Source organism: Pelobates fuscus, chromosome 3, assembly GCF_036172605.1.
Source record: "Pelobates fuscus isolate aPelFus1 chromosome 3, aPelFus1.pri, whole genome shotgun sequence".
NCBI lineage: Eukaryota > Metazoa > Chordata > Amphibia > Anura > Pelobatidae > Pelobates > Pelobates fuscus.
In genome coordinates, this window is record NC_086319.1 from 327,185,074 (window position 1) to 327,199,885 (window position 14,812).

The 14,812-nt window shown below is 41.5% G+C and overlaps 1 protein-coding gene across 1 annotated transcript in view; it reads right to left on the reverse strand.

Annotated features, from left to right (window-relative positions):
• PDE8A (phosphodiesterase 8A) overlaps positions 1–3,849 on the reverse strand; it is a 311,048-nt gene extending 307,199 nt beyond the window's left edge. Inside the window, exon 1 of the mRNA XM_063448997.1 lies at positions 3,637–3,849. Within this exon, the coding sequence (XP_063305067.1) occupies positions 3,637–3,723 (87 nt within the window). The 5' untranslated portion in view covers positions 3,724–3,849. The remainder of the gene's footprint in view (positions 1–3,636) is intronic.
• Positions 3,850–14,812: the final 10,963 nt, after the last annotated feature.

A 14,812-nucleotide genomic window follows, 5' to 3' on the forward strand; every position in this document is an offset into this window, starting at 1 on the left:
GCTGTCAGATGATTTCACATGAGTATCTCCTAACCCAGGGGTTGTCAACCCAGTCCTCAAAGACCCCCTACCAGTCCAGGATTTAGGGATTACCTGAGTGTGTCTAAGGTGTTTAGAAAAAGGGAAAAAAACACCTCTGTCTTAGGTGTTATTTTTTTTTCTAAACACCTTAGACACACCCAGGTAATCCCTAAATCATGGACTGGTAGGGGGTCCTTGAGGACTGGGTTAAGAACCCCTGTCCTAACCCATTTCTTGTATACTGACCCAGACCTGTTTATATCTCTGACATTTTATGATGATCTTACTTTCAACCTAATTGTGCTTTTCCATATCAGAATGTCACTGTAAGCTTGTGAACGAACCTATGCACTACAAAAATAAACAATTGAAAAATGAAAAAAATTGTTGTATTGTTGATTGAGGTGCAACAACATCGCACATGTGCAAAGATTCTAATTGCTTCATAAACAATCATTTTACAGATATGGTGAGCAATGAGCTGTCTATACAAGGACGAGGAAACAGTTTCTTAAAATGTGTAATGTGAGATATTACACAACAAAGTGCAAAATGTAATTTACTTACAGACAATTTGCTCAGTGTTTCAACATTAATCAAGAGTGTATTTAATGTTAAATAACAAAAAATGGTCTTTTGTATGCACAATGTTTTTAAAGTAATGGCGGATTTGAAGAAGAAGAAAAAGGCTACATATCCAATATTTGCTCAGACTGCATCTGTTTGTGGTATAAAAGACTTTAAGGAAATGTCTGATGTACAAAGTAAAGGTTTGATGAATAAACACAGCAGTATGTGAATGTTGTCTAGTAGGGAACGGTGTAAGTCTTCTACTCTCAAACAGAGTTATAGGAACTCAGTAAAGCCTCTGTAATTCATTCACTCAGATATATTTGGTGCAATACAGCAGATGTCTTTTGGGCGTAATAAGTATATATTAACATTTATCGATGAATATTCCAGGTATTTTATGTCTTAGCTCATGAAAGACAAAGCAGAATCTGCAGAGATGTTGAAGGCCTACATTGCAAGTGTTGAGAAACAGTTTAGGAGAAGGCCTCAAGCACTTCTAATAGACAACAATGGTGAGTACATGTCACACCACATTACTGCATATTTTGAAGACCCTACAGTCCAGAACAAAATGGCGCAGCAGCCAGAAAGCATCGCTCTTCAAAGGAACACTATAGTTTTTATTATTATTTTATTATTTATATATCACCATCAGATTCCGTAGCGCTGTACAAAGGGTGGACTAACAGACATGTAATTGTACCCAGACAACTCGACGTACAGGAACAGAGAGATGGAGGGCCCTGCTCAATGAGCTTACATTCTAGAGGGAGTGGGGTATAGTGACACAAAGGGTAGAAGTAGGGGTACGAAGTAAGTTGTTAGAAAAGTATTAATTGAGGGCTTGGTAGGTAATTTTTGACAGTTGCAGGAGAGGAGTCATGGAGGGTGGGGGATAAAAACCTGCTAATAATTTAATTGATATGCTTTCTTGAAGAAGTGAGTTTTCAATGATTTGGAGACTGGGAAAAAATTCTTATGGAGGAGGGAAGGGAGTTCCACAGAAGAGGTGCAGCCCTGGAAAAGTCTTGGAGGCAAGTGTTAGAGGTGGGAGTATGGACAGAGGATATACGTAGGTCTTTGGCAGATCATAGGGGCCTTGAAGGGACATACTTGAGTATTAGGGAGGAAAGGTAGGTTGGAGCAGCATTATGTAGGGACTTGTAAGCAATATATATTGTTAGGCATGCAAACCTGTATGCCAAACGCTGTAGTGACCCTGTCCCTAGTTAGTTCTATATACAATCTTTCCACTTCCTGTGTGCCATAAAGATTAATGAAGCTTCTCACTTCTCTGCCTAAAGCGACATCATCAAGGAGGCATGGCCTCATCATGCCATGCTTCCGCATCTAAGCATCCCCATAGGAAAGCATTGTATTTTCTGTTTCAGTATGAGGCTACGGTAGGAACTGAACCATATAAGCTGGATCCAATGTTATAATAACAAGTATACCCAGAATTACTTTGTAACAGTGAATTAACATTCAATATAGTACTGACACATGTACTAGAGCACCCCTAGATCATTAAGAAGCATAGTTTCCATGGTACTTAAAGGGACACTTCACTGCCCAAATAAAAAAATCACTATTTCGTAGACATACCCCAAATGAAAATATGCATGCATTTAATTATGCATTTTTTCTGTCCCTGGCTGTCCATCACAGACTTGAATGCAGTTCAATGAAACGATTTTGCACGGCAGGTGCTCTGGGCAATAGCTGTCTTATGAGTTTAGCTCCACTGGGCTAACCAAACAAAGAACTAACAGGATTGGTTGTCTGCTTGAAAGCCAAGGGGGTGTAACCAGTATAATTTTAAAAAGTGTTAATTTCTACTGAAATATGTGCTTTTTACAAAATGACAAAAAGAGGACACACTCTCCACAATTAATGCTTTCCAGCAAGCTAAAATACTTTGGAGAGCTAGATTGTCCCTTTAACTAGTTTTATTGTTGTCTTTAGTCTGACTGAGCATCATGGAAAATGAGATTTGCAAACAATCTGGGTTGCCATCATTAGCCATCAACACATTGCGACTCTATAGTCACCAAAACAACTTTTATCTTAATGAAGCAGTTTTTGTGTATAGATCGTGCCTCTGAAGTCTCACTGCTCAATTCTCTGTTATTTAAGAGTTAAAAGTCTGTCTATTGGATGTGCATCTTTAACAGCACAGACTGGTATTTCACAAAATACTCTAAAATAGATACTACACCTCTATACCAGACTGAGATTCCCTACACACCTTCCTAAATAACAGAACACTGTTGACACCCAAAGGTTTCCTAGCACCTACTGCACAGATTAATCCTCTTGTCCAGATCCTAAATACATAATTCCTGGCTATAATATTAAATCCTCGGCTGTTGAGGCACAGGGGGGGTAGCATTTGTGTTCATGCAGATTTCATAGTTACCTGTGTACACTGCCCACAATATACAAAATACACTGTTACAAAACAGCCAAGTCATAATTTCTTCTAGCAACATGTAGTACAGATGTACACAACAATAAAAGCATTGACTCCCCCAGATTATATTTGCCAAATCAGTCAAAATAATTTGAATCGTGAATTAGACATAATACAGCATATAATAGAGATACAAATAAATGTGGTATATTTTATCAAAAGCTCATATACTTTATTCACAGAATGGTGAATTTTTGGTAACCGGAGTAACCAAATTGCATCATCCTGAAACAGTCAAGTGGGAACATGTCTATTTTTGTAACCTGGATACTTTAGATAAAATGTTATAATTCAGTAGTCAGTTCATCACGACTCTCTGTCTAGTTGTATTAAAAAAAAAATATATATATATAAACAAAAAAATAAAAATGACAAAAGAAAAAAAAACTATTACCAGCAATTTTGGTATGTGTTTGCCATTGCACGATTGTTACAGCTCCTTAGCCTGCACCATTTCCTTTCTAAATCAGGTTCATATAGACTCTGTAAGTGCCATCTATATGTCTGTATCACCTTAAACGAAACATTTAGTAATGATTTCTGTAAAAAAAATTCAATAGCAGGCTCACCTTATTTAAAGGACCGTTATGACGGCTCAGGTTCCCTAAACTTTTCACCTTCTTCCACTCCATCGCCTTCAGGGTCTTTCCTGCCATCAATACTGAGAGGGATATTCTTGTGGCATTTAACCCGAAGCGCACAACATACCCATGAAATAGAAAGCGGTCACAGAATCCCCAAGTGTTGAATCATTTCTGTTGCACTGCTCATGCTTTCATCTCTAGATATATCCAAAATTCCAGCTGCCTCGTTCTTTACTGTGTTGTAGCAACCTGCCCGCACTCTCTGCAGCTCGGACATATCCAGAAGGCAAGATATTGAAAGGAGATCTTAATTGCAGAGTGTGACGAAGGATTACACCACATTAGCAGCGTCTCCTGTAAAGCAATCCTTTTTCTTTTTTTTTTTTTTAAGACGAACAGAAAAATCCTAGCCTCTACAGCTGAAACTTGACAGACCAGTGTTAATTCAATTTTTAACCACTCCCTCTTCTCTCATAGCTTGACTAGATCATAAAAACCAGAGGCAAGGTCACCAGGCAACCAGATTTAACGTCACTGGAGGCAATAAAGTCCACTTCCATTCAACTTATTGCTTGGCTTCTTGGAGGAAACAGCGCAATGTTACAGCTTCTGTTATCTCTCTACCTGCCTGATTGTTGTGCAGTCAGAATATTTACATACACAAGAGTCTACAGTCTATGTTTATGTCATACGTTTGAGCATTTGTCACATTTATGGCTCGTGAAGAGGAGTGTCTCAGATGTTGGACTGTGGACCTGGAGTCTTGTGCTCAGAATAAGCTGTGAAATAAAGCTGGGGCGCTATCGATACTCGGATTAAACTCTGAACTCTTTGCTTTATACATAAACCTGCTTTGCAATAATGTATGGAGAGCTATGGAAAAAAAAAGTAATAAAATAAAATAATTATAATAAATTCCCCTTTAGTATCCAAAAATCGAACTATCACAAATTAAATTAATAACTACTTAATTAAGATTTTAATATTATTTGTATATGGTATTGTCCTGGGATAGCCCCATTGGACAAATAACTAAAGTCGCCTAATTTGCACACCTACAGAATATGTTTTTTAATTATTATTATTATTTTTATTTATTTTTTATGTGTAAGCTTTGCTGCTCTCCATTATTCAATGATTTTCCTCTTTGCTGCTAACATATTTCTCTGCTGAGTTTCTTAAGTCCTGACATGTCCATCTATTAGGAGCTGTGTCACTTGTGTACCGTTTGTGTGTCACATGTGATCGTCCAAAGATTATCTATTGCATTGGACGCCTATTGCACATTGTGAGAGAACATGCCTTCTCCCATCAATTATGGTAACCATGGCAAAGTTTTTACATTAGACAAGGTAGCACCTACTTTGTCCCATGTATACCTTGTGATTGCACTAGAATTTCAATGAAAGATTCTATCTCCTCTAGACTGTAAGATCGTTTGAGCAGGGTCCTCATCAAACTACTTTTCCTGTAACATTTTGTACTTGTCTTATTCATTGCTAAATTTCCCCCCTCTTATAATATTGTAAAGCGCTACAGCATATGTTGGTGCTATAAATGCCAAAAATAATAAACAAAATAATATCTTCATAAAAACCCAAAGTGTTCCTGTTACACTGCCTTTAAAGGAAACCGTAAAACCAGTTACACCTATTATAATGTCTCTACTGAAACATCCGTGTGCTGTAATCACATTTCAACATTTCCTCAACACTAGAAGAAAATGAGACCAGATTGCTCAAATAAAAGAAGCAAACTTTCAAGTCAATGTTCGAGACTATCATGATGACTGTAAATGCCGAAATGAGTTATCCGAGACTATCACATTTACTCTCTGGCAGCTGATGGAATGATGCTCCATGCAGACGAGCATTGCTTTGGTTACTATGGCAACACACACCTACATAATGCAACATTGTATTAAATACCTGAGAGTGAACGAGATACTATTGGAAATGACCTCTCTGACCCAGTTGTTTAACCTTTCCCACTAACGTGTTTTCCTTATCCTTCTGTCTCTTAATCTTGGCTGCTTTTTCCCTAGTGATCCATTGTTGTTGTTCCCTGTCCCTTGATGCAGTGGTAGAACAGTGAGAAGTTCCTGTGCTACAATATTCCTTCAGTTCCCACTTTTCATCTTCAATCCTTCACTCAGTGTTTCCTCCGATCTCCCCCTACCAACTGGTGTTTTTTTTTTTCATCTTAACCTACCCTTTCCATTTTATCTCTGTAACTGCTTCCTAATCCAATATATCAGATTTTTCAGCATCCTTGTATTGTATACCCTTCTCTCTCAGTTCTGCGTACTTTGTAGCCTATTATCTCCTTGATTCCTTCTAACTTTTTCCGAGGGTGTTTACATAATGTCCTGCAGTATATACTGGAGTTTCTGATTGGATGCAATGAGCTATTTTGTTTCAGAAGATGGCTAGGGAGTGGATGTATCAAACTAAAGGAGAGGGTGATGCGATTTTCAGAATGAGAAGGGGAGGGAGGAAATGATGGTTGGGAATGACACGGGAAATAAATAATATCGCTAGTAATGTACAAATAGCTTTAATACTAAAATTGCAACATTAGACTATGACACAACAGTACAGAGAGTACAAACAGAAGACGCTATTACGTTTCATGCTGCTCAGGAACGAAACACATCAGCATCTTCTGTTTTTTCTGTTTGTACTGTCCGTACTGCCAGCCGATTGTTGCAACTTTAATCACCAAGGAATAAAGGTGTTTGTGTATTTCTAGCCAGTTGAAGTCAGCAATAATTTTCCTTTTCAGAGTGTTTGTGGGATTAATGACGGCAGGTACAGAATATGCAGTGGACTTCTGGTAGTTATATTGAGCATTAATATTGCATTAGCTATAAATCTTAACCTCTAGCTGATGTATATTGTTTTAATTAAGAGAACCTATAGTCCTGAAAATAACTGTTGTTATTTTGGGACTATAGGTTCCCTTTAGTCCATTCCCTTTTGCCTACCTCCCTTTGATATTCAAATTTTACGTTAATAAAGATTACTTACCTCGTTTCCAGTGGTAGGACTCCTCTGCTGCAGTCATCCCGCTCCGCCTTCAAAGACTTCTTCCACGAAATGCTCCAATCCATTGCTTCTATAGAGAATTGGAGAACAAAGATATGTGTGATGGATGGCTCCTGGGTAAGAAAGCATTTAATTATTCAGTACATCTGTCATATTAAGGCACATTTACAGTTTTACTAAATATGCTCTATTTCCCATTATTTCAAGGCGTTAAGAGACACGCATGTTTTCATTGGTTAATAAAGCCATTAAGGATTCCACAGATTGTACCAGAACATAACTACAACAAGTTTGAATTATTGACCACTAGTCCAAGGTTTAAAAAGATCCCAGTTCTTCTCCCTGGAAGTCTCAAGTATGTCTGTTATAATACAAGTGGTGCTCACACCAACAGCAACCACCGTTAATTAGGAATACAAATGCAGAGAAATACAGCAATTAAAAAAACAAGTATGTTAACTGCAAGAACATAAATTAAATTAACACAACTGCAAAAACAAATAAAACAGGGAGATTCAGAATACAAGGTAATGTGCATGTCTCATGGGCACAGGCCTTCAGATACAGGGGCAGGCCTCTCGGACTTATGCCTTCAGGATACAGTAAAAAATAGAAAGGGAATAAGGCCTGCAGGAGACAGCGAGCAGGACACATCAAGGAGCAAGTTCTCTGGTCACTGACCTTCAGAATACAGATTAGCTAACTAGATACCAAACCTGAACCAAATAATCTGGCAACCAAGAAGGGGTAAAGCTATACTAAATAGGGATATGAGAATTTACAGACTAAGGCTTTCTGGGGCACAATCAGACCACACCAATTTGGTTGCAGCAGTCTGCAGAAGCACCAAAGCAAGTTAGGGCACTGTGAGGTACTGCACCAGAATGACGAGATCGGAGACTAGGGGGTGTACATGGAATCCTGCTATAAATCCTACAAGCTACTTGACATCATGTGACATTCCTTGTTCAGAATGTTATGTGTCCAGAAAATAAAACTGGACCTGGCAAGCCTACATCCCAGGACATAATGCAGGGGCGTATTTGCCGCGAGGCAAACAAGGCATTTGCCTTGGGCGGCATTTTCCAGGGGGCGGCAAAAAAAGCCGCCCCCAAACGCCCAGGGCAAATGCCTTGTTAGCCTTGCGGCTAACAGACATCCTGGGCTGGTGGCTGCTGGGCTGGTTGCTGGGCGGGCGGGCGGCTGGCGAGGGAGCACTTCCTCTGAGCTGTCTGCTCAGCTCCCTCGTGCGCCGCAGAGTGAGGCTGGGAGCCGGAATATGACGTCATATTCCGGCTCCGCCTCCCAGCCTCACTCTTCGGCGCGCGAGGGAGCTGAGCAGACAGCTCAGAGGAAGTGCTCCCTCGCCAGCCGCCCGCCCAGCAACCAGCCCAGCAGCCCGACCGGCAGCCCCACTAGACCCCAGGGAGAGGGAGAACCCCCCCAGCATTCCCAAAGGTAAGGAGGCTGGGGGGGTAAATAAAAAAAAAAATGAGTTAATGTGAGTGAGTGTGTCTGTTAGTGTGTGTCTGTTAGTGAGTGTGTCTGTTAGTGTGTGTGTGTGTGTCTGTTAGTGTGTGTGAGTGTGTCTGACTGTGTGTGTCTGTTAGTGTGTGTGAGTGTGTCTGTTAGTGTGTGTGAGTGTGTCTGTTAGTGAGTGTGTCTGTTAGTGTGTGTGTGTGTGTCTGTTAGTGAGTGTGTGAGTGTGTCTGACTGTGTGTGTCTGTTAGTGTGTGTGAGTGTGTCTGTTAGTGTGTGTGAGTGTGTCTGTTAGTGTGTGTCTGTTAGTGAGTGTGAGTGTGTCTGTTTGTCTGTTAGAGTGTGTGTGTGTGAGAGTGTGTCTGTTAGAGTGTGTGTGTGTGTCTGACTGTGTGTGTCTGTTAGTGTGTGTATGTCAGTGTGTGTGAGTGTGTCTGTTAGTGAGTGTGTGAGTGTGTCTGTTAGCAGCTAACAGACACACTCACACACTCACTAACAGACACTCACACACACTGACATACACACACTAACAGACACACACACTAACAGACACACTCACTAACAGACACACTCACTAACAGACACACTCACTAACAGACACACTCACACTCACTAACAGACACACTCACACACAGACACACTCATACACTCACACACACACACTGACAGATACGCATCCATTAGCTAACAGTTAGCTAATGGATGCGTATCTGTCAGTGTGTGTGTATTTAGAAGGCGGGGGAAGGGTTGGGTGGGGGTGGCGGGGGGGGGGGGGGGGGTGGGGGTGAGGGGGGCGCCTGAGTTTTGTCCTGCCTAGGGCAGCACAAAACCAGGATACACCACTGACATAATGGCTATCAATGGGGTTCTATGCACAATACGTTGAAAAATAAACAAGTGTCACAGAAATTATTGTACTTATCAGACACAAGTTAAGTGATCGGCACCTTAATATTGAAAGTTTGGGCTTGAGTTGCTGCCCTTACTGGAGAAGAGAGATCTTCAAGTTCCTTACCTGTTGACTTGACAATAAAGATGGCTTCTATGTATCTTCATTATTTTAGGACTGAAGGTCCTAAGATTAGGATTAACTCATACCCAACAAGCAGAACTCAAGTTAACTAAATAAATAGATACCAGAAAAACTAAGACGTATTACTGGACCTTAGAATGGCCAGATTTTAACGTTAATAGAATATAACAGGACTGGCTGAGGTCAGATAACCAGAGTGTAGGTAAACGGTAAGACAAGCCAGAGATCAAGGAATACAGTAGTCAGAATAGTGGTAAAAGTCAGGGTCAAAATACAAGAGATAGGCCAGGCACGGAGCCCCTGAGGCAGGGTGCACCTGACCGGGGGTTAACCGCAACACTTCTGGAATGTTTGATCGGATTGTGGAGTTACCAGGGTTTGGTCATACTTTAACCAGGGCACTCTCTGTCCCTGAACCACCAACCAGGGCGCTTTGGAGGGGTGACAGAGGAGGTGGCAAGGCATCCAATAATACCAAGGATTTGAGGAAGCTCCATGTAGTGACTGAAAGCGTCATCATTTAAGGTGACCTGGATTTCTACCCAGTGCTGTGGAACTCTGAGCTGGATCACAGGTTGGTCGTGGCCTGCTAAAACTTTCACCTTCCACTAAACCTTGGTTAGCCACCTATGATCTGAGCGCTTTTTTGGACAGAATGGGAGCCCAGTCTCTTCTCTGGAAATGCATTATTGTGGGGATGTGGGCATGGCTACCATATGTTTTCAATGTTTTTGTTAACCTGGTGCCAAGGTGTCCAGGTGCTAACTAAATTATCAGCTCAGGCATTATCAGCTCACCAAGACACCAGATATGGCATAATTCTCTTGTTCTCAGTGGGGACCTACTGTTGAGACCTCAGTTCTTCTTCACCCTTCACTAAGTCTCAGCTAGTGTTTGGGTGAGACCGCTATAACACAGTGGCAAGGAGCTTTAATCACTCTGGAGCTATAAACACAGGGGTCCATGGTGGTGACAACTCAGGTACCTGTGGGTATACCACCACACACATGCTCCCACCTTGGCATTATAATGAGTTCTACATCACTGGATCCATAACTGGCCTATAGAATGTAAGGATTCTGCAGAATGGAGGGTGCATGTCTGCAGACGAAAAAAGTACGGAATATGTTACTGATACTTATCCAGCTTGGAGCTAGCATTAACATACTTGGGGGGAAAAAGTCTGCCTCTGGTAGGCAAACATGAAATAAAGTAATCCTCTAACCCTGATATTGCTGGGTAACATAGATAATATACAGTACATCAATCATACATGAACACCTGCTTAGTGACCAAAGTAAACCTAGTCTATCAAAACATCACACATCAGGCAAGAAAACACAAGTGACAATACCCTCATAATTCATATATGTTTGTGGCAGGTAAAAGACAATCACAGCAAACAAATGAGGCTTACCATATATTTAACATATTGGAGTCGCAACATCATTCATCTTACACAATGAACATATTGATCATACTGGACAGTAGATGGCGCTGAGGTGTAATTATAGAATATACAGTTTATCCCTGTATTCACCATATCCCATTGTTTAACTCACTAAGTTTCTAAATGGCATTCTTTTGTGTAATAACACTCTGATCTAATCCCTGTTGGTTTTCAGTAAAGTTTAACGTCATGCTTCACATAAAACGGGTGCCAAATAAAAATACGTGCCCAGGTTGTGCCAAGGGTAATTGTGGTTGCACGCACGGGGCCCTGATGTGGGATACACTTTTTATAAAGTATTTTTATTGATGGTGTCTATCTGGAATTGTAGATCTTTTTTTAGTTTGACAGCTCTGTTCCTGCTGGTACAGGGTCTTTTAGACAGTTGATCACTGGCAATTTGGGCTGGAATACGGGTTTCACATTAATAATGGGCTAAAATCCGACCATGGGAATCTTTTTATTTGTACTGATCATTTTACCCAACACGCACACTGCAGTCATTACACCAGGGCATAAACCACCACGCCTTCTAACTTTGCTGACAGACGGCATAGGACAGGAGTAGGCAACTTTTGGCATTCTAGATTTTGTGAAGTATCTCCCATGATGCTTTGCCAGCATTATGACTGTAAGAACGTTAACGAAGAGGTAGTCCACAATGCCTGGAGTGCCGAAGGTTGCCTACCAATGGCATAGGGGTTTCTACCTTGGTTGTAATAGATGCTGTACTTCTGATTTATTTCTTTTCATCCTGCATTCTAGATATTAATTAAGACTCGTGACTGACTGTAGCAACAGTTTGCTCAAAAAACATCTGTAACAATACTGAGCCCTGATTGGAGCATACCATTTTATTATCCTCCTGTCTGACTGAAACAGGGGGATAAACTAAAGAGCAAAATGTGCCCTTCAGTTGGGCAATCTATAGACATTACACATAATCAGTGATCAGAATAAACAAAGCTGTCCAATGCCTGCATGGACAATATAGCCACATTGACTAGCTCAAAGAAGTGCAATATTTATTAGTCATGGTGACGTTATAGGTACCGCACAATGTTAACCCGCCACCCTCCTCCCTCCCCCAGTGAAAAGCTGGATTGCATTAATATAATACATTCTATTTATATTCAGCTGGTAGGGATTTTCTCTTCTCTGTCCTGGATCTACTTAGGTCAATGAGTTTAGTGCCATTAGAAGAGATGTTTTGTTTTTTCTTTTCTTGTGCGTGTAAGAGGGGATGTAATAAAAACAAAACAAAAAACGATTTGATCTCAGAAGAGCCCTGGCTTGATAATTAGGCATCTCCCCAGGATGTTGGTACCATTATGCAAGATACCTTTAGTGTTTAATGTGTATTTTTTGTTATTAATTACATTTCTATGAAACTCAAGACTCCTTGACTGGTTGACCAATTTATTATGCGCATATGCACACCGCAGTGACATTGTACTTACCATTGGTATTGCTTATTAATCATGGACGTTCTGTATTATATTGTGTACTCAATTTTTATTGTTTTGACATAGCTGTGTATATGCCCACTTTTTTGTACATGCTTTGTTCGATGTCAACCATCTCGGCAAAAATAAAGAATACATTTTTTTTTGGCTGTTACATTAATTTCTGTATTTTTATGGATATATTATTTTAGCCTCCTGCGTGTGCTTTTTCTTCTTTGTAAATGCATAGAAACACAGGTTTAGGTGAGTGGGTAACTATGAAGCCATCCTTGTAGGTAAGGTTAATTTAGTTTTTAATGCCACTCTTTGTTATTAAACATACAAGATATTGTGACATTGTTTTGAAGCTACTGACACTTGTCATTCTCTTCCATATACAGAACATTCTCTCAATTCTATCCTACCAGTTCCCAATACAGCTGTTTGGGCATCCCAGCATGTTTCGGTAGAAGATCCCCACCTGGTGGCATTACATGTAATATGTTTCAGGTTGTTCATATTATTAAAAAATCATTTCATTTAGAATTTAATTAAAAGGTAACTGCCATGCCAGGAACAACTTATATACGGAGCAAACATTTCTATCTATTCATTGTGCTGCAGAGATGGTAGCAAATGAATAAATTGGTAGAAAAAAAACTATTTAAAATAGATCTTCCTCCCCACCTGTCAATCAATTCTTCAGCATAGCGCTGAATGAGGAAGAATTGACTGACAAGAGCGAACAGAAAAGACCTTCTACAGGTGGTCCTTCTGCTCCCCACACATAACAACCACAGTGCACGCGCTGTACTTCGTAGCCAATGCATCTTGCACTGGCTAGGGAGTATAGGAACTAATGTCACTGTTCAGGTTATGTCATGCTGACAAGCATCACACTGGAGATTTGTCCTGCCTGGGGAAGTGTCCTCAAGCTGGGCAAACAGAGAAGACAGCAAGCGGAGTGAAATACACACCATAGGTGGATGCTACAGAAGAGTAAAACCCAGGGACAGTGCAAGGATTTTTGTCTACCCAATGGAAGAAGCATTTTGCTGCCCCCCTTTAAAAAATGCATCTTCACCTGTGTGTCCATTAATCCCCCCTCTTGAATTTATCACCTCTTTTGTGTTTCTTATCCTCCCATTTTTGTCTTGCACTCCCCTTTAGTATATCTTATACCCCATTTTTTCCCTTTGTGCCTCTTATACCCCACCCTTTGTGTGTCGTTTACTTCCTTTGAGCCCCTTTGTGTGTCTCTTCCCCTCAAGAACCCTTGTGCATCTCTTTCTTCCTTCAGTCCCTTTGTGTGTCTTTCTCTCCCCTTCCCAACCCCTCTGTGTGTCTCTTTCTCCCACTAGTCCCTTTGTGCGTCTAGTTCTTCCTCCAGTCCCTTTGTAAATCTCTTTCTTCCTCCAATCCCTTTGTGTGTCTTTCTCTCCCCTTCCCAGCCCCTCTGTGTGTCTCTTTCTTCCACCAGTCCCTTTGTGCGTCTAGTTCTTCCTCCAGTCCCTTTATGTGTCTCTCTCTCCCCTTCCCAACCCCTCTGTGTTTCTCTTTCTCCCCCAGTCCCTTTCTATCTCCTTAGCCCCCACCCCAGCTCCTCTGTGTCTCTTTGTGTCCCCAGTTCCTCTGGGTGTCTCTCTCCCCATGCCCATGTTTGTCTTTCTTGACCCTTCCCCTGTCTGTCTCTTTTGCCTCTTCCCGAGCCCCTCTTTGACTCTTTGCCCCCCTCAAGCCCTCTTTGTGTCTCTTTCTTTCCACAGCACTATTTGTGTGTATCTTGTGCACGTTGTCTCATTCTCCCCATCCCCTCTTTGTCGCTTTGTTTGTCCTTCAATCCCTCCATATATCTTACCTACCCCAAATGTCTCAATACCCCACCCCCCCTCAATGTGTCTCAATAATTCAGCCCCCTCCATGTGTCTCATTCCCTCAGCCCCCATTGTGTCTCATTTCCACAGTTACCCCCATGTGTCTTAATCCTCCAGCCTCCCCATGTGTCTCAGTCCCCCAGCCCCCCATGTGCCTCATTCCCCCATCTCCCAATGTGTCTCATTGCCCCAGCCCTCTCATGTGTCTCAATTCCCCATGCCCCCTTGTATCTCAATACTCCATGTGTCTCAAACCCCCAGCCCCCTCTATGTGTCTCAATCACCCAGCCCCCATGTGTCTCATATCCTCTCCTCCCTCCCCATGTGTTTTACTCACTCCCCCCATGTCCCCCCCATTTACAAGCTCGCCTCCCTCCTCCTGTGTAGTGTGGCTAAGCGTGGGCTGTGGGAGAGGACTTGTTTCCCTTTTCCAAGGTCTGACAGAAAGCAGTTTGGTGCCCTCAGTGAGCTCTTCCTGTCAAACCGGGGTGAGGGGAAAAAAAGCCCCTCTCCCACAGTCCACGCTACACACAGAGACTGGAAGGAAGGGAGTACTGTGCAGTGCGCTCTCCTCTTGTGGGTCACCTGAATCCTGCACACCCTGGGCTGGGGTGTTCTAATGCGGCTGCCTGTTCACCTTTCATTACACTCCTTACCCCATTCTAATATTTCCCCATTAGCCCAGTCAATGTGAGGGTTATGCTTGCTAAGCCATGGAAATCCTAATATGATAGGACAAGAAGGAGATGCAATCACCTGAAATGTAATCTCTTCCTTATGTAAGGCACCAATTGAAATATTAATGGGTAAGGTTTCATGCATTATCAATGGTT